Source organism: Heterodontus francisci, chromosome 11 (genome assembly GCF_036365525.1).
Source record: "Heterodontus francisci isolate sHetFra1 chromosome 11, sHetFra1.hap1, whole genome shotgun sequence".
In the NCBI taxonomy this organism is placed as follows: domain Eukaryota; kingdom Metazoa; phylum Chordata; class Chondrichthyes; order Heterodontiformes; family Heterodontidae; genus Heterodontus; species Heterodontus francisci.
Genome location: NC_090381.1, coordinates 92,606,869 through 92,630,011, shown reverse-complemented (window position 1 = coordinate 92,630,011; position 23,143 = coordinate 92,606,869). Strand labels below are relative to the sequence as shown.

General features: G+C 42.8%; 1 protein-coding gene across 1 annotated transcript in view; it reads left to right on the top strand.

Annotated features, from left to right (window-relative positions):
- LOC137375058 (collagen alpha-4(IV) chain-like) overlaps window positions 1–23,143 on the top strand; it is a 226,548-nt gene that overhangs the window by 105,908 nt on the left and 97,497 nt on the right. The window contains exons 19-24 of the mRNA XM_068041685.1: window positions 3,208–3,277; window positions 9,831–9,926; window positions 15,662–15,823; window positions 17,802–17,894; window positions 18,206–18,360; window positions 19,029–19,101. Of these exons, the coding sequence (XP_067897786.1) occupies window positions 3,208–3,277; window positions 9,831–9,926; window positions 15,662–15,823; window positions 17,802–17,894; window positions 18,206–18,360; window positions 19,029–19,101 (649 nt within the window). The remainder of the gene's footprint in view (window positions 1–3,207; window positions 3,278–9,830; window positions 9,927–15,661; window positions 15,824–17,801; window positions 17,895–18,205; window positions 18,361–19,028; window positions 19,102–23,143) is intronic.

The window sequence follows — 23,143 nt, the reverse complement described above, 5'->3', positions numbered from 1 at the left end:
TGCATCCCAACCCTGCCTGAACAATTTCTGTTCATTTTTATTAAACTTATAAGTAGTGTTTAGTACTGTAGGTTAGCGCATTGTCATTTCATAATCTAAGTTCAGATCCAGTTAAAGCCAATGATGTGCTTTTTTGGCTGTAGAGGTCCTAAATGGAATGAGCTTGGGCAGCCACAAACTAGTTCAAAGTGCTGTGAACCTCCAGCACAAAATCTCTCATTAATTGGTATTCTCATTCATTCTTTTTTTCTTTTGGGCCTCCTTATCTCGAGAGACAATGGATACGCGCCTGGAGGTGGTCAGTGGTTTGTGAAGCAGCGCCTGGAGTGGCTATAAAGGCCAATTCTGGAGTGACAGGCTCTTCCACAGGTGCTGCAGAGAAATTTGTTTGTTGGGGCTGTTGCACAGTTGGCTCTCCCCTTGCGCCTCTGTCTTTTTTCCTGCCAACTACTAAGTCTCTTCGACTCGCCACAATTTAGCCCTGTCTTTATGGCTGCCCGCCAGCTCTGGCGAATGCTGGCAACTGACTCCCACGACTTGTGATCAATGTCACACGATTTCATGTCGCGTTTGCAGACGTCTTTATAACGGAGACATGGACGGCCGGTGGGTCTGATACCAGTGGCGAGCTCGCTGTACAATGTGTCTTTGGGGATCCTGCCATCTTCCATGCGGCTCACATGGCCAAGCCATCTCAAGCGCCGCTGACTCAGTAGTGTGTATAAGCTGGGGATGTTGGCCGCTTCAAGGACTTCTGTGTTGGAGATTCAGAGATTCATTCAGAGGCGCCATAAACAGATGTTTACAATATTACACTAGTGCCATTGATGGGTTTAAGGTATATTGTCGAGGCAATAGAGGGAAGCTTTAACTTCGTATGCACTTGTGGACTGCTTTGTGCTGACAGTGGATGCCCAAAATTGGAGAACTGTCCCATTCCACAAATGGAAAACTAAGATTCTCATTAAAACTGGTTCCTGCTTTATAAAAATATTATAGATAAGCATTTCAGTGACCGTTTCAGTTTTTATTTTTTAAATAAACTATAATGGGATAGCAGGATACTCCTTTAAAGTGGTTCATGGTGTAAGTCTGTATAATAAAAGCTGCATTTTTCACAATGTTTGAGAGGTGAGCTATATATAGAAGGAAAGGATGTGGAAAGAGTTATAGAAACATAGAAAATAGGAACAGGAGTAAGCTATTTGGCCCTTCGAGCCTGCTCCGCCATTCATTATGATCATGGCTGATCATCCAACTCAGGAACCTGTTCCCACTTTCGCCCCATATCCTTTGATCCCTTTAGACCCATGAGCAATATCTAACTCCTTCTTGAAAACATACAATGTTTTGGCCTCAACTGCTTTCTGTGGTAGCGAATTCCACAGGCTCACCGCTCTCTGGGTGAAGAAATTTCTCCTCATCTCAGTCCTGAAAGGTTTACCCTGTATCCTTAGATTATGACCCCTGGTTCTGGACTCCCCCACCATCGGGAACATCCTTCCTGCATCTACCCTGTCAAGTCCTGTTAGAATTTTATAGGTTTCTATTAGATTCCCCCCTCACTCTTCTAAACTCCAGCGAATATGATCCTAACCAACTCAATTTCTCCTCATACGTTAGTCCCGCCATCCCAGGAATCAGTCTGGTAAACCTTCGCAGCACTCCCTCTATAGCAAGAACATCCTTCCTCAGATAAGGAGACCAAAACTGCACACAATATTCCAGGTGTGGCCTCACCAAGGCCCTGTATAATTGCAGCAAGACATCCCTTCTCCTGTACTCGAATCCTCTCGTTATGAAGGCCAACATACCATTTGCCTTTTTTACCGCCTGTTGCACCTGCATGCTTACCTTCAGCGACTGGTGTACGAGAACACCCAGGTCTCGTTGCATATTCCCCTCTCTCAGTTTATAGCCGTTCAGATAATAATCTGCCTTCCTGTCTTTGCTACCAAAGTGGATAACCTCACGTTTATCCACATTAGACTGCATCTGCCATGCATTAGCCCACTCACTCAACTTGTCCAAATCACCCTGAAGCCTCTTTGCATCCTCCTCACAACTCACCCTCCCACCCAGTTTTGTGTCATCTGCAAATTTGGAGATATTACATTTAGTTCCCTCATCAAAATCATTAATATATATTGTGAATAACTGGGCTCCTGGCACCAATCCCTGTGGTACCCCACTAGTCACTGCCTGCCATTCAGAAAAAGACCTTTTTATTCCTACTCTTTGTTTCCTGTCTGCCAACCAATTTTCTATCCATCGCAATGCACTACCCCCAATCCCATGCGCTTTAATTTTACATGCTACTCTCTTATGTGGGACTTTGTCGAAATTTTCTGAAAGTCCAAATAAACCACATCCACTGGCTCCCCCTCATCAACTCTACTAGTTACATCCTCGAAGAATTCTAGTAGATTTATCAAGCAAGATTTCCCTTTTGTAAATCCATGCTGACTCTGTCCAATTCTACCACTGTGCTCCAAGTGCTCTGCTATAAAGTCTTTGATAATGGACTCTAGAATTTTCCCCACAACTGACGTCAGGCTGACTGGTCTATAATTCCCTGTTTTCTCTCTACCTCCCTTTTTAAATAGTGGGGTTACTTTAGCTACCCTCCAATCTGTAGGAACTGTTCCAGAGTCTATATAATCTTGGAAGATGACCACCAATGCATCCACTATTTCTAGGGCCACTTCCTTGAGTACTCTGAGATGTATACCATCAGACCCTGGGAATTTATTGACCTTCAATCCCATCAATTTCCCCAACACCATTTCTCTACTAATATGATTTCCTTCAGTTCCTCCCTCTCACTAAACCATGTGTTCCCCAACATTTCTGGTATGATATTTGTGTCCTTCTTTGTGAAGACAGAACCAAAGTGTGAATTCAGTTGGTCTGCCATTTCTTTGTTCCCCATAATAAATTCCCCTGTCTCTGACTGTAAGGGACCTACATTTGTCTTCACCAATCTTTTTCTCTTCACATACCTATAGAAATTTTTACAGTCAGTTTTTATGTTCCCCGCAAGCTTACTCTCGTACTCTATTTTCCCCTTCTTAATCAATCCCTTGGTCTTCCTTTGCTGAATTCTAAACTGCTCCCAGTCCTCAGGTTTGTTGTTTTTTCTGGCTAATTTGTATGCCTATTATGATATATGTTGTAAGGGAAATCTACCTGTTTTGCTTCTTTCAGGGTGACACAGGTGACCCAGGACCGGCTGGACAACCAGGACCCCCTCTCACATCCTATGGCTCTCAGAGAGGTTTGAAACTGCCAAGTTGTTAGTTCCAGTCACCTAAACCAGATTTTTAAAAAATAAAAATAGTTTTATGTGAAAAGTTCCAGACATTTACATTTTAAATGCTCCCACTGGTGTATGAGTGCCTCGGGTGCCGAGCATTGCTGGGGTGCAGTGATGAGAAATATATCGTATAGCACCATCCTGTCATTTGTTTTCCTATTATAAGATACCCACCCATATTTGGGCAACATTTTATGCGCCTGACATTACATTTGAAGTAAAATCCTAAAGTGACATCGAGAAGTGGGAGGCTGTTGGAATGGTTCTCTGTCTAATTTTCTTCTCCTGCCTCTACAGGTTATGCCAGTCACTAGTTTAACTGAAAAGAAATTTGGCTCCATTTTCTCTGTTGTGCAAAGCACTTTCTCACAGTTAATTGAATTATGAAATGTTCATATATATTGGTTACCTGTACCTGCACATGATATTTCAAAGATTAAGATCTGGAACTCCAGAAAAGGCACGCTTTGCATCTCTAACTTCAAGACAATAAGAGATGGCCTCTTCTGATAAGCTTCTCGAGGAGTTGCATACAAGATAGTGGTTTATAAAAATAGATATCGAGAAAAAGAGCAAGAACAAACTCTAGCAGAATGCAGTCAGTTTTGTAAATGAAACCAGTTTATTTGAAAATTTTGAAACAATGATAAGGTTAAAAGATTGCTTTCAATAAGGTGTTATTTATTTCCACCTAAAATAAAGAGCTCCGCCCTTACTGGCTTGTAAACTGCACGATAGGTACAGAACCCCTACTTTAGTTTATAAGGAGCTCCTATCCTTACTGGCTTATAGAATGTAATTGGTAAATTGCCATACCCTTTGCAGCTTGTATACATGCTACAGTAAAGAATCATATGCCCATCTTGACTTGTAGACTTTGGCATTAGCAAGTCTATCCTTACATGTAATTGGCAACTTTAGTAAAGAGCTTCTGTCTTTAAAGTAAAAGCAAAATACTGCAGATGCTGGAAACCTGAAATACAAACAAAAAGTGCTGGAAATACTCAGCAGGTCTGGCAGCATCTGTGGAGAGAGAAGCAAAGTTAACATTTCAGGTCTGTGACCTTTCATCAGAACTGCAAAAGGTTAGAAAAGAATTAGGTTTTAAGCAAGGGAAGGAGTGGGGTGGGGGGGGGGGGGGGTGCGAGAGAACAAAGGGGAAGGTGTTTGATAGAGCAGGAAAGATTAAATAACAAAGGCATAGAGTGTGTTGATGCTTGCGGTGAAAGACAAAGCATTAGTCCAGAGAGAGTGTTAATAGCAGAATAACGAGTAGCTCTGACTATATGAAGAGCAGGAACATTGTTAAAAAACAAAATATTTTTTAAAAAAGGCCAATCATGTTCCAAAGTTATTGAACTTCGTGTTCAATCCGCAAGGCTGGAGAATGCCTAATCGAAAGATCAGGTGCTGCTCCTTGAGCTTGCATTGATGTTCAGTGGAACACTGCAGCAGGCCAAAGAGAGAAATGTTGGCATGAGAGCAGGGAAGTGTGTTGATATGACAACCGGAAACTCGGGTCATGCTTTCGGACTGAGCGGAGGTGTTCCGCAAAGCAGTCACCCAAACTGCGTTTAGTCTCCCCAATGTAGAGGACACCGCACATGAAAGGAGTGTTTGGGGCCTTGGATAGTGAGAAGAGAGGTGGTAAAAGGGAAGGTATTACACCTCCTGCGAATGCCGTGGGAAGGTGCGATAGGGAGTGGACGAGGTGTCTGGCGTAATGGAGGAGTGGACTAGCGTGTCATGGAGGGAACGATCCCTTCGGAATACTGATGGGAGGGGAGGGGAAGATGCGTTTGGTGGTGGCATCCCACTGGAGGTGGCGGAAATGATGGAGGATGATCCTCTGGATGTGGAGGCTGGTGGGGTGGAAAGTGAGGACAAGTGGAACCCTGTCGCGGTTCTGGAAGGGAGGGGAAGGGCTGAGGGCAGAAGTGCGGGAAATGGGCCGGACACGGTTGAAGGCCCTGCCAACCACAGTGGGGGGGATTCCTCGGTTGAGGAAAAAGGAAGACATATCAGAAGCGCTGTTGTAGAAGGATGCATCATCAGAAAAGATGTGTCGGAGACTGGAAGAATGGAATGGAGTCCTTACAGGAGGTGGAGTGTAAAGAAGTGTAGTCGAGGTAGCTGTAGGAGTAGGTGGGCTTATAATGAATATTAGTGGATAGCCTATCCCCGGAGTTGGAGACAGAGAAGTCGAGCAAGGGAAGGGAAATGTCGGAGAGGGTCCATGTAAAGGTGAGTGAAGGGTGGAAATTGGAAGCAAAGTTGATAAAGTTTTTCACTTGGGACGGGAGCAGGAAATGGCACCGATACAGTCATCAATGTACCGGAAAAAGAGTTGGGGGAGGGGGCCTAGTAGGACTGGAACAAGGAATGTTCGACAAATCCCATGTTCTCTCAGGTTTAACCCCGACATTGTGATCACATCTGCAGACAAGGGTGGTGCTGTTGTTGTCTGGTGTACTGACCTCTACCTTGCAGAGGCTGAGCACCAATTCTCAGATGCTTCTTCCTACTTCCCCCTAGACCATGACCCCACCACCAAACTTCAAGCTACTGTCCACAGGACTGTCACTGACCTCATCTCCTCCGGAGATCTTCCCTCTGCAGCTTCCAACTTCCTAGTCCCGCAACCCCAGACAGCCCACTTCTACCTTCTTCCTAAAATCCACAAACAGGGCTCCTGGCAGACCCATCGTTTCAGCCTGTTCCTGCCCCACTGAACTTATTTCTTCCTACCTTGACTCGATATTTTCTCCGCTGGTCCAGTCTTTTCCCTCCTACATTCGTGACTCTTCTGATGCCCTACATCCTTTTGACAATTTCCAGTTTCCTGGCCCGAACCGCCTCCTCTTCACTATGGAAGTCCAATCTCTCTACACCTCCAAACCCCACCAGGATGGTTTGAAGGCTCTCCGCATTTACCTTGAACAGAGGCCCAACCAGTCCCCAACCACCGCCCTTCTCCTCCGCCTGGCTGAAATTGTTCTCACATTGAACAACTTCTCCTTCAACTCCACTCACTTCCATCAGGTAAAAGATATTGCTATGGGTACCCGCATGGGTCCTAGTTATGCCTGTCTTTTTGTGGGATATGTCGAACATTCCCTGTTCCAGTCCTACTCAGGCCCCCTCCCCCAACTCTTTTTCCAGTACATTGATGACTGTATCAGTTCCATTTCCTGCTCCTGCCCTGAACTGGAAAACTTTATCAACTTTGCTTCCAATTTCCACCCTTCTCTCACCTTTACATGGTCCATCTCTGACACTTCCCTTCCCTTCCTCGACTTCTGTCTCCATCTCTGGGAATAGGTTGTCTACTAATATTCATTGTAAGCCCACTGACTCCCACAGCTACCTCAACTGCACTTCTTCAGACCCTGCTTCCTGGAAGGGCTCCATTCCATTCTCCTCATCCACTTCCCACGGCACCTTCCAAGGCAATCGCAGGAGGTGTAATACCTGCCCTTTTACCTCCTCTGTCCACGCTATCCAAGGCCCCAAATACTCCTTTCAGGTGAAGCAGCGATTTACTTGTACTTCTTTCAATTTAGTATACTGTATTCACTATGCTCAGCATAGTGGGGAAAGTCTTTGCTCGAGTCGCTCTGAACAGGCTCCAGAAGCTGGCCGAGCGCGTCTACCCTGAGGCACAGTGTGGCTTTCGTGCAGAGAGATCGACTATTGACATGCTGTTCTCCCTTCGTCAGATACAGGAGAAATGCCGTGAACAACAGATGCCCCTCTACATTGCTTTCATTGATCTCACCAAAGCCTTTGACCTCGTCAGCAGACGTGGTCTCTTCAGACTACTAGAAAAGATCGGATGTCCACCAAAGCTACTAAGTATCATCACCTCATTCCATGACAATATGAAAGGCACAATTCAACATGGTGGCTCCTCATCAGAGCCCTTTCCTATCCTGAGTGGTGTGAAACAGGGCTGCGTTCTCGCACCCACACTTTTTGGGATTTTCTTCTCCCTGCTGCTTTCACATGCGTTCAAATCCTCTGAAGAAGGAATTTTCCTCCACACAAGATCAGGGGGCAGGTTGTTCAACCTTGCCCGTCTAAGAGCGAAGTCCAAAGTACGGAAAGTCCTCATCAGAGAACTCCTCTTTGCTGACGATGCTGCTTTAACATCTCACACTGAAGAATGCCTGCAGAGTCTCATCGACAGGTTTGCGTCTGCCTGCAATGAATTTGGCCTAACCATCAGCCTCAAGAAAACGAACATCATGGGGCAGGATGTCAGAAATGCTCCATCCATCAATATTGGCGACCACGCTCTGGAAGTGGTTCAAGAGTTCACCTACCTAGGCTCAACTATCACCAGTAACCTGTCTCTAGATGCAGAAATCAACAAGCGCATGGGTAAGGCTTCCACTGCTATGTCCAGACTGGCCAAGAGAGTGTGGGAAAATGGCGCACTGACACGGAACACAAAAGTCCGAGTGTATCAGGCCTGTGTCCTCAGTACCTTGCTCTACGGCAGCGAGGCCTGGACAACGTATGCCAGCCAAGAGCGACGTCTCAATTCATTCCATCTTCGCTGCCTTCGGAGAATACTTGGCATCAGGTGTCCAACACAGAAGTCCTTGAAGCGGCCAACACCCCCAGCTTATACACACTACTGAGTCAGCGGCGCTTGAGATGGCTTGGCCATGTGAGCGGCATGGAAGATGGCAGGATCCCCAAAGACACATTGTACAGCGAGCTCGCCACTGGTATCAGACCCACCGGCCGTCCATGTCTCCGTTATAAAGACGTCTGCAAACGTGACATGAAATCGTGTGACATTGATCACAAGTCGTGGGAGTCAGTTGCCAGCATTCGCCAGAGCTGGCGGGCAGCCATAAAGACAGGGCTAAATTGTGGCGAGTCGAAGAGACTTAGTAGTTGGCAGGAAAAAAGACAGAGGCGCAAGGGGAGAGCCAACTGTGCAACAGCCCCAACAAACAAATTTCTCTGCAGCACCTGTGGAAGAGCCTGTCACTCCAGAATTGGCCTTTATAGCCACTCCAGGCGCTGCTTCACAAACCACTGACCACCTCCAGGCGCGTATCCATTGTCTCTCGAGATAAGGAGGCCCAAAAGAATTCACTGCTCACATTGCGGTCTCCTCTACATTGGGGGGACCAAACGCAGATTGGGTGGCCGCTTTGTGGAACAGCTCCACTCAGTCCGAAAGCATGACCCGAGCTTCCGGTTGCTTGCCATTTCAACACTATCCCACTGCACTCATGCCAACATTTCTATCTTTGGCCTGCTCCAGTGTTCCACTGAACATCAATGCAAGCTCAAGGAGCAGCACCTGATCTTTTGATTAGGCATTCTACAGCCTTGCGGATTGAACATTGAGTTCAATAAGTTCAGAGCATGATTGGCCTTTTTAAAAAAAATTTTTTTTATTTTTTAACCATGTTCCTGCTTTTCATGCAGTCAGAGCTGCTTGTTATTCTGCTATTAACACTTTCTCTGGATTAATGCTTTGTCTTTCACCACAAGCATTAACACACTCTTTGCCTTTGTCCCAGGAAAGCTTTGTTATTTAATCTCTCCTGCCCTCTGCCCTATCAAACACCTTCCCCTTTGTTCACTCCCCCACCTCTCTCCCCTTCATTTGCTTAAAACCTAATTCTTTTGTAACCTTTGCCAGTTCTGATGAAAGGTCACAGACCTGAAACATTAACTTTGCTTCTCTCTTCACAGATGCTGCCAGACCTGCTGAGTATTTCCAGCATGTTTTGTTTTTATTTCTATCCTTAAAGGTTATATTACTAGCATTTCAGACCTGGGCATTCAGGCAGAACAAAAGCATCTTGTTAGAACTTACTTCTGCTATGATAACTGTGTGAGTTACATTTAAAGAATTTCACTGCCTAAATTCTAGAATTTAATTCTTTCATTAAGCTATCAATACTGTCTTGCAAATATATGTTGACTTTTAAAATTAAAGCTTCTGAATTCCACAAATCAACAAACATAAATCTCAATAATTTATTGTTCAAATCATTTCTTTCGGCTCTTCCGAACTGAGTGGTTAAACTGTACAGATTAAGGAGGTTTCAGGTTAAATCTCTAATCTCTGCTAAATTACCTGATCTCAGCCATGGGAAGTTGAAGGGGTGCTACAATTGACTCAAATTCCTATCTAATTACTAACCAGTGACTCCTAATGGAAGAGATATGCATAGGTGTTGGGATCATACTTGGCTGTCAAATAGCCTATTGACTACTCTCTTGTGAGTAATGATCAGTTACATGATTGATACCTGTAGAACTACACCTCAGCTAAGAGTTAATGATGTCAGGAGAGGGGACAAACTTTGCAATTAATATCTTATTCAAAATTGAAATATATTTTTCCATCATTCAAGAACTGTTGCTTTCATGAGTACTGATATATATTCTGCTTTAAACATCATTAAGAAGACATTGAACAGTGTTTGATTAAAAAATAGAGAAACAGATCATTTTTAATAACATTAGGATTGTGTTGCAGGAGACCCAGGTACACGAGGTTTACCAGGCAGAATTGGAGAATCAGGACTGCCTGGCTCTCCTGGTCAACCAGGCAGACCAGGTACAATGGGATCAGGTAATATTTTATCCTTAGCTTGTAGTACATTCAGTTATTTAATGATATAAAGGGAAAAATGGCAAGAGTTTATGGGACAATCTTAATCTTTCAAAGACTTACAATAGATATAAGTACTTTGTGGCACGGTGAGTTCACGCACTGTCCTTTTAGCTCTGAGATCTGCGTTTCAGTTGATGTGATGAGATGAAAGTTTCCAGTCTGCACTGCCGTAAAAGGTTACTGTGAAATGATTTTCGGAAACATCCAACCCAACTCAAAGCAGGTAGGGATCCACTGCACAAAGCATTGTGTAACTTGTCACTACTTTGCCCTGAGTTGGCAGTCTTATTTACAAAAAGGCCCAAGATGCCCAGTTTGTAAAATAAAGAGGAACAAATTGTTCCTTGGACCCAGTTTCCAAGAGGAAAGTGTGTGTAAAATAGTACTAGTTTTTCGGGGTGTGTAGGGGTGGGTGCCCTCTCATTCCAAGGACATCTGAAATACTGAATTGATTTGAGTGACTTTTCCAGCAGCCTTGGCTCCTTTTACATGTAAATGAGGCACCTAAGAGATAGTCAATTCCTACTGAATAAGGGGAGCTCCTCTGAGGGTGTGGTTAAGGCACATTACTTGCAGTCAGTGAGATACAGTGTTTGACATGCAGCTAACTTATACAATTGGTTACAAAAGTTGGTTACGTGTTCACTCTCCCAGATGTGAATCTTGCATGGTCCAGATGGCTTGGATGAGATCAGGGACTAATCTCGTAGAGAACAATAGGGTGTACCTACTTCCCAAATATTGTATTGGACCATTTGAATGTCATTAAATATGTTCTTTCTTTAAGATGTTTGTATCATTCTTAACATTGGTAAATTATGATTATTTTGACAACTAAAACTCTTTAAATGATTTTAATGATCCTATGATTAGCTCCTTTCAACATTTTGGGTACTATATGCCAGTGAGAAGTGACAGCAGGTTTAGGAACATAGGAACATATGAACATAGAAGCAGGAGTAGGCCATTCAGCCCATCGAGCCTGCCCTGCCATTCAATGTGATCATGGCTGATCATCCACTTCAATGCCTTTTTCCTGCACTATTCTCATAATCCCCTTAAATCACTTGTATTTACAAATCTGTCAATCTCTGCTTTAAACATACTCAATGACTGAGCTTCCACAGCCCTCTGGGGTAGAGAATTCTAAAGATTCACAACCCTCTGAGTCAAGAAATTTCTCCTCATCTCTGTCCTAAGTGGTTTCTGCCTTATTTTGAAATTGTGTCCCCTGGTTCTAGACTCCCCAACCAGGAGAAACATCTTGGCTGCATCTACCCTGTCTATCCCTTTAAGTATTTTGTAGGTTTCAATGACATCACCTCTCATTCTTCGAAACTCTAGAGAATACAGGCCCAGTTACCCCAATCTCTCTTCCTAGGACAGTCCCGCCCTCCCGGGAACAAGTCTGGTGAACCTTCGTTGCACTCCCTCTATGGCAATAATATCCTTCCTAAGGTAAGGGGACCAAAACTGCATACAGTACTCCAGGTGCGGTCTAACCAAGGTTCCATACAATTGAAGCAAGACTTCACTACTCCTGTATTCAAATCCTCTTGCAATAAAGGTTAACATCCCATTAGCCTTCCTAATTGCTTGCTGCACCTGCATGTTAGCTTTCAGCGACTTATTGACAAGGAAACCCAGGTCCCTTTGTAGATCTACACTTTCTAATCTCTTACCATTTAAGAAATACTCAGCACATCTGTTCCTCCTACCGAAGTGGATAACCTCATATTTTTCCACATTATATTCCATCTGCTCTATTCTTGCCCACTCACTAAGTATGTCCCAATCCCCTTGAAGCTGCTTTGGATCTTCCTCACAACACACGTTCCCACCTAGTTTTGTGTCATCCGCGAACTTGGAAATACTACATTTGGTCCCCACATTCAAATCATTGATATATATTGTGAACAGCTGGGACTCAAGCACCAATCCCTGCGGTACCCCACTAGTCGTGAGAATGACCTGTTTATTCCTACTCTCTGTTTTCTGCCTGTTAACCAATCCTTGATCCATGCCAGTATATTACTTCATATCCCATGTTCTTGAATTTTGCTAACCAACCTCCTGTGGAGACTTTATCAAAAGCCTTCTGAAAATCCAAGCATACCATGTCCACCCACTCCCCTTTATCAATTCTGTTAGTAACATCGTCAAAAAACTCCAACAGGTTCGTCAAACATGATTTCCCATTCATAAATCCATGTTGACTATGCCCAATCAGATCATTATTATCCAAGTGTCCATTCATCACATCCTTTAGAATAGATTCTAGCATTTTCCCAAGACTGATGTAAGGCTAACAGGTCTGTAACTCCTTGTTTTCTCTCTCCCTCCCTTCTTAAATAGTGGGATGACATTTGCAACCTTCCAATCTGCAGGAACCACTCCAGAATCTGTAGACTTTTGGAAGATGATCACCAATGCATCCACTATCTCCATAGCTACCTTTTGGAACAGTCTGGGATGTAGAATATCAGGTCCTGAGGACTTATCAACCTTCAGCCCTGTTAATTTCTCCAATACAATTTTCTTACTAATACTAACTTCCCTCAATTGCTCATTCTCCCTAATCCCTTGGATCTCTAATTCTGGGAGATTTCTTGTATCTTCCTCAGTGAATACAGACACAAAGTAATCATTTAGCTTCTCTGCCATTTCTCTATTCCCCATTATAAATTCTTCTGACTCTGCCTGTAATGGACCCACATGTGTCTTAGCCAAAAGTTTCCTTTTTACGTACCTATAGAAGCTTTTACAGTCTGTTTTTATATTTTTTCCTAGCCTACATTCATATTCTATTCTCCATTTCTTTATCAGTTTCTTCATCCTCCTTTGCTATATTTTAAAATCCTTCCAATCCTCAGGTTTACTACTATTTCTGGCAACTTTATAGGCCTTTTCTTTTAATCTTATACAATCCTTAACTTCCTTTGTTATCCACAGTTGACTGCCTTCACATTTGGGGTTTTTGTGCCTTGATGGAATGTATAGTTGCTGTAAACTATGTAATATTTCTTTAAAGACTATCTATTGCCTATGTACTGTCATACCTTTTAATGTATTTTCCCAATCCACCTCAGTCAATTTGCCCCTCATACCTTCATAATTTCCTTTGTTCAAATTTAACACCCTGGCTTCAGATTGAACTACCTCACTTTCAAACATAATGTAAAATGCTATCATATTCTGGACACTCATCCCTAAAGGTTCTTTTACAAGAAGCTTATCAATTAGCCCTTGCTAATAAAACTAGATATAAAATAGACTGTTCTCTCGTCGGTTCCTCAACATGCTGCTCTAGAAAACCAACCCTAACACACTCCAAAAACTCGTCCTCCATAGCATTAGTGTTCATTAGGTTTACCCAATCGATATGCAGATGGAATTCACCCATGATTACTGTATTACCCATGCCACATGCTTCTCTAATCTCCTGATTAATACCATGCCCCACACTACCATTACTGTTTGGGTGGTCTATAAACAACTCCAACCAGTGTTTGCTGACCCTTGCTGTTTCTTAGCTCCACCCAAACAGATTCCACATTTTGTTCTTCCGATCTGAGATCCTCCCTTACTAATGTACTGATCCCATCCCTTATTATCAGCGCAACTCCACCTCCTTTTCCTTTTTGCCTATCCCTCTTAAATGTTGAATATCCTCGAATATTCAATTCCCAGTCTTGGTCACCCTGTAGCCACGTTTCTGTTATGGCAATTAGATCATACCCGTTTACCTCTATTTAGGCCTTTAAATCATCCATTTTGTTGCGAATGCTGTGTGCATTCAGGTAGAGTGCCCTTAACCTTGTCTTCTTGACATTCTGCATTCTAAGCCTAGTTGATGCTCACTTTTGTTTCGCCTGCCTTCTAATGTCACTTGCTACTTTTCTACCTCCTGTTACCAGCTTTACTTCTTTCCAATTTGAGCTATCCCTCAGGTTACCATCCCCTTGACAAGCTAGTTTAAACCTTCCCCAACAGCATTAGCAAATCTCCCTGCGAGGATGTTAGTTCTGGCCCTGATAAGGTATAGCCCGTCCATCTTGTACACGTCCCACCTGCCCCAGAACTGGTCCCAATGCCTCAAAAATCTGATACCCTCCCTCCTACACCAATTCTCCAGCCACGTGTTCAATTGATCAATCCTCCTATTCCTATGCTCACAAGCACGTGGCATTGGGAGTAATCCTGAGATTACTGCTTTGGAGGTCCTGCTTTTTAATTTGCTTCCTAACTCCCTAGAATCTGTTTTCAGGACCTCATCCCTCTTCCTACCTATGACATTGGTACCAATGTGGACCACGACCTCTGGTTGTTCACCCTCCTCCAGAAGGATGTCCTGTAGCCGCTCTGTGATATCCTTGACCCTGGCACCAGGGAGGCAACACACCATCCTGGAGTTATGTTTACTGCCGCAGAAACACCTGTCTGATCCCCTGACTATTGAATCCCCTATCACTATTGTTCTTCCACTCTCCTTCCTCCCCTCCTGTGCTGCTGAGCCACCCGTGGTGCCACAGACTTTGCTCCGGCTGTACTCTTCTGAGGAGCCATCGCTCTCACCAGTATCCAAAATGGAAAACCGATTAGCAAATAAGATAGACTTAGGGGACTCCTGCACTGCCTGCCTGGCTCTCTTAGACTGCCTGGCGGTCACCCATTCCCTCTCTGCCTGCATGCTCCTAACCTGCGGTGTGACCACCTCCCTAAACGTGCTATCCAGGCAGTCCTCTGCCTCGCCGATGCACAGTGACTTCAGCTGCCGCTCGTGTTCCAAAACCTGGAGCTACAGCTTCTGCATCCGGTGATGTCTAGGACACATGGTGCGTGCATGACTTCCCACATAACGCAATGGTTACTGGCAGAAAGTTACCCAAAATTGTTTCCACATTATAAAGTCAAGTTTCAATGTAATTCATGATTTGACATTTGCTACTCATGTTCTGTGTGCCTATTTAAAATTCACTTTACATATAAACCTGAATATATTTTGCTTGGCTACTGACCCAATTTTTTTTTTTTAGGAGATGGTGTGTAAGTTATTGTATGGAATTTTTCACAACATTTGTTGCTAACATCTGTCCCACTGAAGGCAGACCATGCAGTATATTTGCTATGATTGTTTCCAGGAAGTAAATATTAGCTGCTGTAGTATAAATGAAACCAATTGCAATCATACCCACAAACATCAGTAATCCAGTGAACTGAAAGGAAGATCAGGCATCGAGTCTAATCACCAGCTTGTTCCACTATAGACTGTCTCGTAAATAGTGACTGGTGGGATAGCAGTGGTACTGATATAGTATATGATAACTGTAGATCACTACTGTCGGTAATAATGCTCGCATTTGTTGCTAGGCAGAATAATTGCCATTTCCTTATGATAAAAAATTATAATCTCCAGTATTACTAATTCCAAAGGAGCAGAATCTGATGTAGCATTGCCATTTTGCTATTATAAAAGCAACAAAAAATTGAATTGCTGTTAATATTTCTCCTTTCCTTCCACTCAACTATTTTCTCTTGGTTTAGGTTCAAATCAGTGTTTTAGCACCCAGCGGCATCCTGCTTTTTCTTCTACTGCAATTATATTTATCTTCTGTAAAAAGATACATTACTTGATACAGTTAGCAGCTAGTTTCTTTGATCAAATTATCACAAAAGATATCTTATCTGTGCAGGTTTACCAGGCCCGGCAGGGTTTCCAGGTACACGTGGTCCGAAAGGAGAGAAAGGACAGAAAGGTTGTGACGAATGTCCAAACCTAGATAAACTCGTAGGTTCTTCAGGGGCCCCAGGTTTCAAAGGACCTCAAGGACACCGTGGTGCAAAAGGCATCCCAGGTATATGAAAATATGATCGGAAGTCTATTTGATATTCAGGCTGTAGAGATCATGATACGTCCAAGGTGTATCTCACTTGAATTTGAACAATAGAAAGAGTCAAAAATGTCTAAATTGAAAGCCTTTATTACAAACACAGACATTCATATCTCAGCAGAGCAGGCTGAAGACATGGAGAGGTCAAAGCATGGTCTTGGAGTCCTCAACATTGACTCTGGACCCTATAAAGTCAATTCAAACAAACCTATGAAGTCTCCTACTGTTTACCACATGCCACAACTGATAAATCAGTATTTCTCCTTGTTTAATACCACATGGAGAGAACACTGAGGAAAGGAAAGACACAGAATAAGTTCTGGTGAGGGACTTTAATGTCCATCATCAAGAATAGTTTGGTACTACCACCATTGACAAGCTGTCTGATACCTGTATGAGAGACATAGCTGCCAGACTGCGCCTGGGGTCAGGTTGCAAGAAACCAACAGAACATAACCTACTTGACCTTGTCCGTATTAACCTGGTTGTTGGAGGTCAGTTATTGCAGACCCAGGACATCACTGCAAGATCTACTCAGCAGCATTCTCAGCCAACCACTTTCATCCATTTCATTAATCATCAGAATGTCAGGAATAGGGTTGTTAGCTATATTCAACTCCATTCATAACTCTTCCAGTAATGAAACAGCCCATAGCAGGTTACAGCAGGACTTGAAAACATGGGAAACATCTAAACTTGGACTGACAAGTAACAGGAATATTCATGCCACATAAGTACCAAATAATGACTATCCCCAACACGAAAAGGCCCAACTATCTACCCCTTCAATAATATCATTATTGCCAAGTCCACCACCATCAATACCCTGTTGGCTAACACTGACTAGGAGCTTAACTGGATCACCCATGTCAACAACATGACTTCAGGAGTATACAGAGGCTGGATACTCTGTAAAGAGTTGCTCATCTGCCGAACCTTCAATCCATCTCCACCCTCTATAAAGTTTATGTCAGAACTCACCTGGATGGATGTATCGACAATAACATTAAAGAAGCTGAACACTATCAAGTGTCACTTGATTGGCATCACTGCCACTGGACTCAATATCTACCCCCTCCACATGCCACACACTGTAATTGCATTATGTTTTATCTACAAGATACACTGCAGCAACTAATCAAATTTCATTCATCAGTACCTCCCAGACCCACAACCTCCATCACCAAGAAGAACAAAAGCAGAGTTAATCATAGAACACCATCACCTCCAAGTTCCCCTCCAATTCACACACCATCTTGACTTGAATATGTATCACTGTTCATTCATCGCCATTGGATAAACATTCTGAAATACCCTACCTAATACCATTGTGGGTGTACCATTACCACAAGGGCTGCAGCAATTCAAGGAGAAGGCCAATCACCTTCTCGGGTGTTAAATTTCTGGCTCAAAATAGCAGTCTTCTTACCTCTGCCCCTCCTTCCTCTTCCCTTTTCTTCTCCCCTTTTGCTCCTCCTGGTCCCACACAGTTTACACTTGCCTTATAGAGCCTATTCATCTTGCAGAGCAGGTTTCACTGGGGTGGGCACTTCTCTCAGTATTGGGATGTTATGTATGTCCTAGTACTCCAATTTGCATAATTGTAAGAGGCCAAATAAAACAACGATGTTGATATTGCCTCTAAGTGGGAATGGGAGTGACAAATTGACTTGTTCTATTTTAACTCCAGCTCCGTATTGTTTCTTCTGGGGTGGGGGTGGGGGAGGGGGTCCGGTGGTTGGTGGGGGGAAAGAGGAAGATAAAATTCCCTCTGAAATGTCTTACCTGAACTCACAAAATGAAAATGTAACCAAGAACAGGGAAGCTATTTAGTGGAATAGAAACTTAGGAAATGATCACAAAAATGTCAAAAATTGTAACTATGCCAAACACAATTTGCCTGTGTACACTGATAATTTCTTTTGTCTGGATGAAAGTATAGGTTTTTTTTGTGAAACAACGGGACTTCCAGGGCCACCAGGTCCAAGAGGTGACCAAGGACATCCAGGTCAAAAAGGAACGCATGGTTTAAAGGGTAAGTATTAGATTTAATATAATATATTATTAGAACTAACAAGGCCGCAATTTAATTGTGGCATTTTTCAAATAATAGACACAAACGAACTTTCTACTATAAATTATCTCCAAATCATTCTGTTATGGTCAGATTATGTAGTGTAAAGGTGGTACAGATGGTCTGAACATCACTATAATCAAGGCCAAAAATAAGTCGAATGATTAAATAAGAGATATACAGGGAATATTTAACCCTGTTCATTATGCCTTTAAAGTAAATAACATTAAATGTATTTTCCATTGTATTAAGTCTTGCCTTTTATTGGACAGGAGATCCAGGGGATTGTGCCTGCCACCCGGGTCCTCCAGGAACCCCAGGAAAGCCAGGTATTCCAGGCATCCTGGGGAATCCTGGAAATTCAGGAAGAAAGGGAGAGCAGGGTGACCATGGATTTCTTGGATCAGCCGGATTGCCTGGGCTTGCTGTGAGCATTATACGTTATTAGTAAATGGCCTGAAACAGTTTTCTATAATTAATGAAAAGTAACACTATACACACTGTTTGAATCCTGAGTTCATTTGAGAGGCATTTAAAAAAAAATCAGGAATAAAATATTGAGTGCATTGATGTTCTGATTCTAATAGACATGATGAATATTGTACCTGGTGAATGTAATGCTACATGAATACTTGGGTAAGACTAGGGTTTGTAGGTAAAACAGTACTGTCCTTCGTATCTGGGAACCTGGTTCAAATGCAACTTGGATTGAGGGTGTTAAAGCCTAATGTAAAATGTATTTGAGCTGGCTCAACCTAGTTGCAAGTTGGCATCAATTTACAGCATAAAACCACTGGTAATGGGGCATCAATTATTAGAATTAATCTGAGATCTAATTACATTTGAGGATGAAAGTACAATTGCCAATGAAGTGCTCTCCTAAAGTTGAGATGAATGGGCATTGTTGAGACAATATCGAGAGAGCTTTGATATGTATCTAAACAATGTTATATCTGATATCAAACGGGTTGTTGCTGACAGTTATTTCAATGCCCAGAACAGACTCTCCTTAATTTGAGAATTTAAAAAAAATATCCCAAGGTAAAATAAGGTTATGTTAGTTCTTAATCTGAATGTCATTATTTATAACCATAGGGTCCTCCTGGAATACAAGGCTCTCCAGGTGCAAAGGGCCAGAAAGGAAAACGATTTCAGGGTGCTAAGAAAGGTAATCCTTACAATAAATTGAGGAAACTGTTTAAACCACAGTCCTGAAGTCTCTTACTGGGACATCTTAAATAAATATATTGTTACAGATGTTGTAATCTGCATTGTAATGAATATATAATTGCTCTCCTAAAGTTGAGGTTAGTGCACATTGTGGATACAATATATAGTGAGCTTTTATCTGCCCCTATCCATGTTAATCATGAATTTAAATGGCTTTATTCTCCAAATCTCTGCTCTCCGTGTCCTAACTTGCACCAAGTCCTATTCATCCATCATACCTGTGCCTGCTAACTTACATTGGCTCCCAGTTAAGCAATGCCTCAATTTAAAAGTTTTCATCCTTGTTTTTAAACCCCTCCATGGCCTCACCCCTCCCTACAACAATAACGGTAATTTGTATTTATATAGCATCTTTGATGTAATGAAATGTCCCAAGGAACATTAGAAAACAAAATTTGACATCGAGCAACATAAGGAGATATTAAGACGATGACCTAAAGCTTGGTCAAAGAGGGAGGTTTTAAGGAGTGTCTTAAAAGAAGGAAGAGAGTTAGCGAAGCAGAAAGGTTTAGGGAGGGAATTTCAGAGCTTAGTGCCTTCAGAGCTGAAGGCACGACCACCAAAGGCAGAGCAGCTTTTTTTCATATTCATTCATGGGATGTGAGCAATGGTGGCAAGGCCAGCATTTGTAGCCCATTCCTAATTCAAAATCAGGGATGCTCAAGAAGGCAGAATTAGAAGAGCGCAGATTTCTCAGGGCTGTCAATCTCAAGGAGATTGCGGAGATAGGGAGGGGCAGGGCCCTGGAACAATTTGAAAATAGGAATTTTAAATTCGAGGCATTGCTTAACTGGGAGCCAACACCGGTCAGCAAGAACAGGGGTGACGGGTGAATGGGACTTGGTGTGAGTTAGGACATGGACAGCAGAGTTTTGGATAACCTCAAGTTTATGGAGAGGAAAGCGTGGGAGGCTGGCCACATAACCTCCTCTAGGCCTAAAGCCCTCCAAAATATCTGTGCTCCTCCAATTCTGATCTCTTGTGCATCCCAACTTTAAATAATTGCTCCACCCCTGGTGGCTGTGTCTTAAACTGCCAATCTCCTAAGCTCCGGAATTTCCTCTCAAAACCTCTCTGCCACTCTACCTCTCTTTCCTCCAATAAGATGCCCCTTAAAACCTACCCCTTTGACCAAGCTGTCCTAATATCTCCTTATGTGGCTCGTGTCAAATTTTGTTTGCTAACTTTCCTGTGAAGTGCATTGGGAGGTTTTACTACATTAAAGGCGCTATATAAATACAGTTTCCATTGTTATTAGTCTCTCGTTAATAGAATGTAATTTATTGGAAGTGGACTAATTGTTATAATTTTGAATAATTCGTACAGTTTAAAGATTTTGAGCTAAAATTGAAAGTTAGTCTGCTTACCTTCCAGATCATAGCTGGAGATTTATGGGGGTGGTGGGGGGGAGAATGTTTAATATTTTATTTTTAACTATCAAAAGGTATGTTTTAGTCATGCTTGGGCAAAGGTTGCGTGTCCTCTGGTGAGGAACTTAGTGTACAAGTGTACAAATTCTGGATTTACAATTTGACTTCAAGGGTGGTTTCACAAATATTCTGTGCAATCAGAAGTGTGTGCTGTGAATCTGATGCAAGACCCTCTTGAATTTAGCCTGGATGGAGAATGAAAGAGTTAGCTGGTTGCACATATGAACAGAGTTAGTTGGTTAGTTGGCAGTGAGGGGATGCAGTGAGAGGATACATCTGCCTGAGTGAGACATTGCCAGAGTGAAGTTGGAAATTTGGTGCACATGGTAGGTTTGATGCAGAGGGGGAAAGAGGAGCTACTTATCTTTTTCAGCCTCCAGCAGCTGGCGAGTCTTCTTCCTTTGACTGCAGGATAGGTGAGTGTAACTTTCCATTACTCCAGCTGTGTGAATTATTAACTAATTGATTAATCAAACCAAAAGATTGTACAGAGATGGTAGGGCCAGTGGTGTGCTGCAACTGCAGCATGTGGGAATCTATGGAATGCACTGTAATCCCAGACAACCATGTCTTCAGTAAGTGTCTGCACCTTGCATGACTTCAGCTCAGAATTGTTGAGCTGGAGACTGAGTTGCAGACATTTTGGCGCATCAGGGAGGGGGAGAGTTACCTGGACACTTTGTTCCAGGAGGCAGTCACACCCCTTAGAGTAAGGAGAACATTAGAGATGGCCAATGGTCAAGGACAGGAGGGTGTGACTTCGAGTGAGGCAGGTAAGGAGAATCAGCATTTAGTGATGGAGGAGCCTCAGCCCCTGACCTTGTTCAACAGGTACAAGGTCCTTGCTACCTGTGTGGATGAAGAGAAGGACTGCAAGGTGGATGAGCAGACTGACCATGGCACCATGTTGAAAGATGCCATTCCAGTGGGGGGAGTGAAGAGGAATGTGGAAGTGATAGGAGACAGTATAGTCGGGGGGATAGATACTGTTCTCTGTAGCCACGACTGGGAGCTCCAATGGTTATGTTGCCTGCCAGAGTTAAGGACATCTCCTTGCGGCTGGAGAGGAACTTGGAGGGGGAGGATCCAGTTGTCATGGTCCATGTGGGAACCAATGACATAGGTAGAGCCAGAAATTATGTTCTGCTTAGAGAATTTGAGGAGTCAGGATCTAAACTAAAATGCAGCAAATCAAAGCTGATCATTTTCAGATTGTTACCTGAGCCACGTGAAAATTGGCACAGGGTCAAACAGATTAAAAAACTAAATGTGTGGCTCAGAGTGGCGTGGGAAGAATTTGTCTCAATTCTTGAGGCACTGGCATCAGTACTCAGAGAAGAGGGAGCTATTCCGCTGGGACGGGCTTCACTTGAACCAGGCTGGGGCCAGTGTCCTGGCCAATTGCATAACTAGGGCTGTGGACGGGGCTTTAAACTAACAGAGGGGGCAGGGGGAGGGTTTGGGTAAAGGGAAATTTAGAAATCCAAAGAGAGAGGTCAGGGCATTGGAGCAAGATAGTGATGTGGGTAAATGCCAACAGAATGGGAGAGGAAGGGACAGAGAGTTTAACAAAAAATGTACATCTGCAAATAAGGTCATTGCAGGGAATAGAGATAATAAAATGAAATTAAAGTTCTTTTATCTGAATGCACTGTAGTAATATTGATGAACTAGTGGCACGAATAGAGGTAAATAATCTAGATCTAATTGCCGCTACCGAGACATGGTTACAAGGAGCTCAAGGTTGGGAAATGAATATTCCTGGGTACATAACATTTCAGAGAGACAGACAGAATGGCAAAGGAGGAGGGGTAGCCCTGATAGTAAAGGATGACATTATGACATTAATAAGAAGGGATCTGGCCTCAGAAGATCATGAAATAGAATTAGGTTTGGGTGGAAATTAGGAATAGCAGGAGTCAGAAAACATTGGTGGGAGTAGTTTACTGGTTCCCCTAATAATAGTTATATTATTGGGTTACATTAAATGGGAAATTATTGGAGCATGTAAAAAAAGATAATGTATTCATTGTGGGGGACTTTAATCTGCATATAGACTGGAACAATCAAATTGGCAACAGTGGTCTAGAAGATGAGTTTGTAGAATGTTTTCATGACAGTTTCTTGGAGCAATATATTGTAGAACCAACAAGGGATGAAGTTATCTTAGATCTCGCATTGTGAAATGAAGCAGGGTTAATAAGCAATTTCATGGTAAAGGATCCACTAGGAAATAGTGAGCATAATACCATTGATTTTCATGTTAAGTTTGAAAGTGACACATTTCAATCACAAACAAGAATCTTAAACTTAAACAAAGCCAATTACGAAGGTATGAGGGGAGAACTGGCTAAGGTTAATTGGGTAAATAGACTGGAAAGTATGGCGGTAAATGAACAGTGGGATACATTGAAAGAAACAATTCAAAAGGTTCAACAAAAGTACATTCCGTTCAAAAACAAAAACTCATCAAGAAAGACCCATCTGTGGCTCACTCAGGAAGTTAAGGAGAGTATTAGACTAAAAGAAGAGGCTTACAATGTAGCAAAA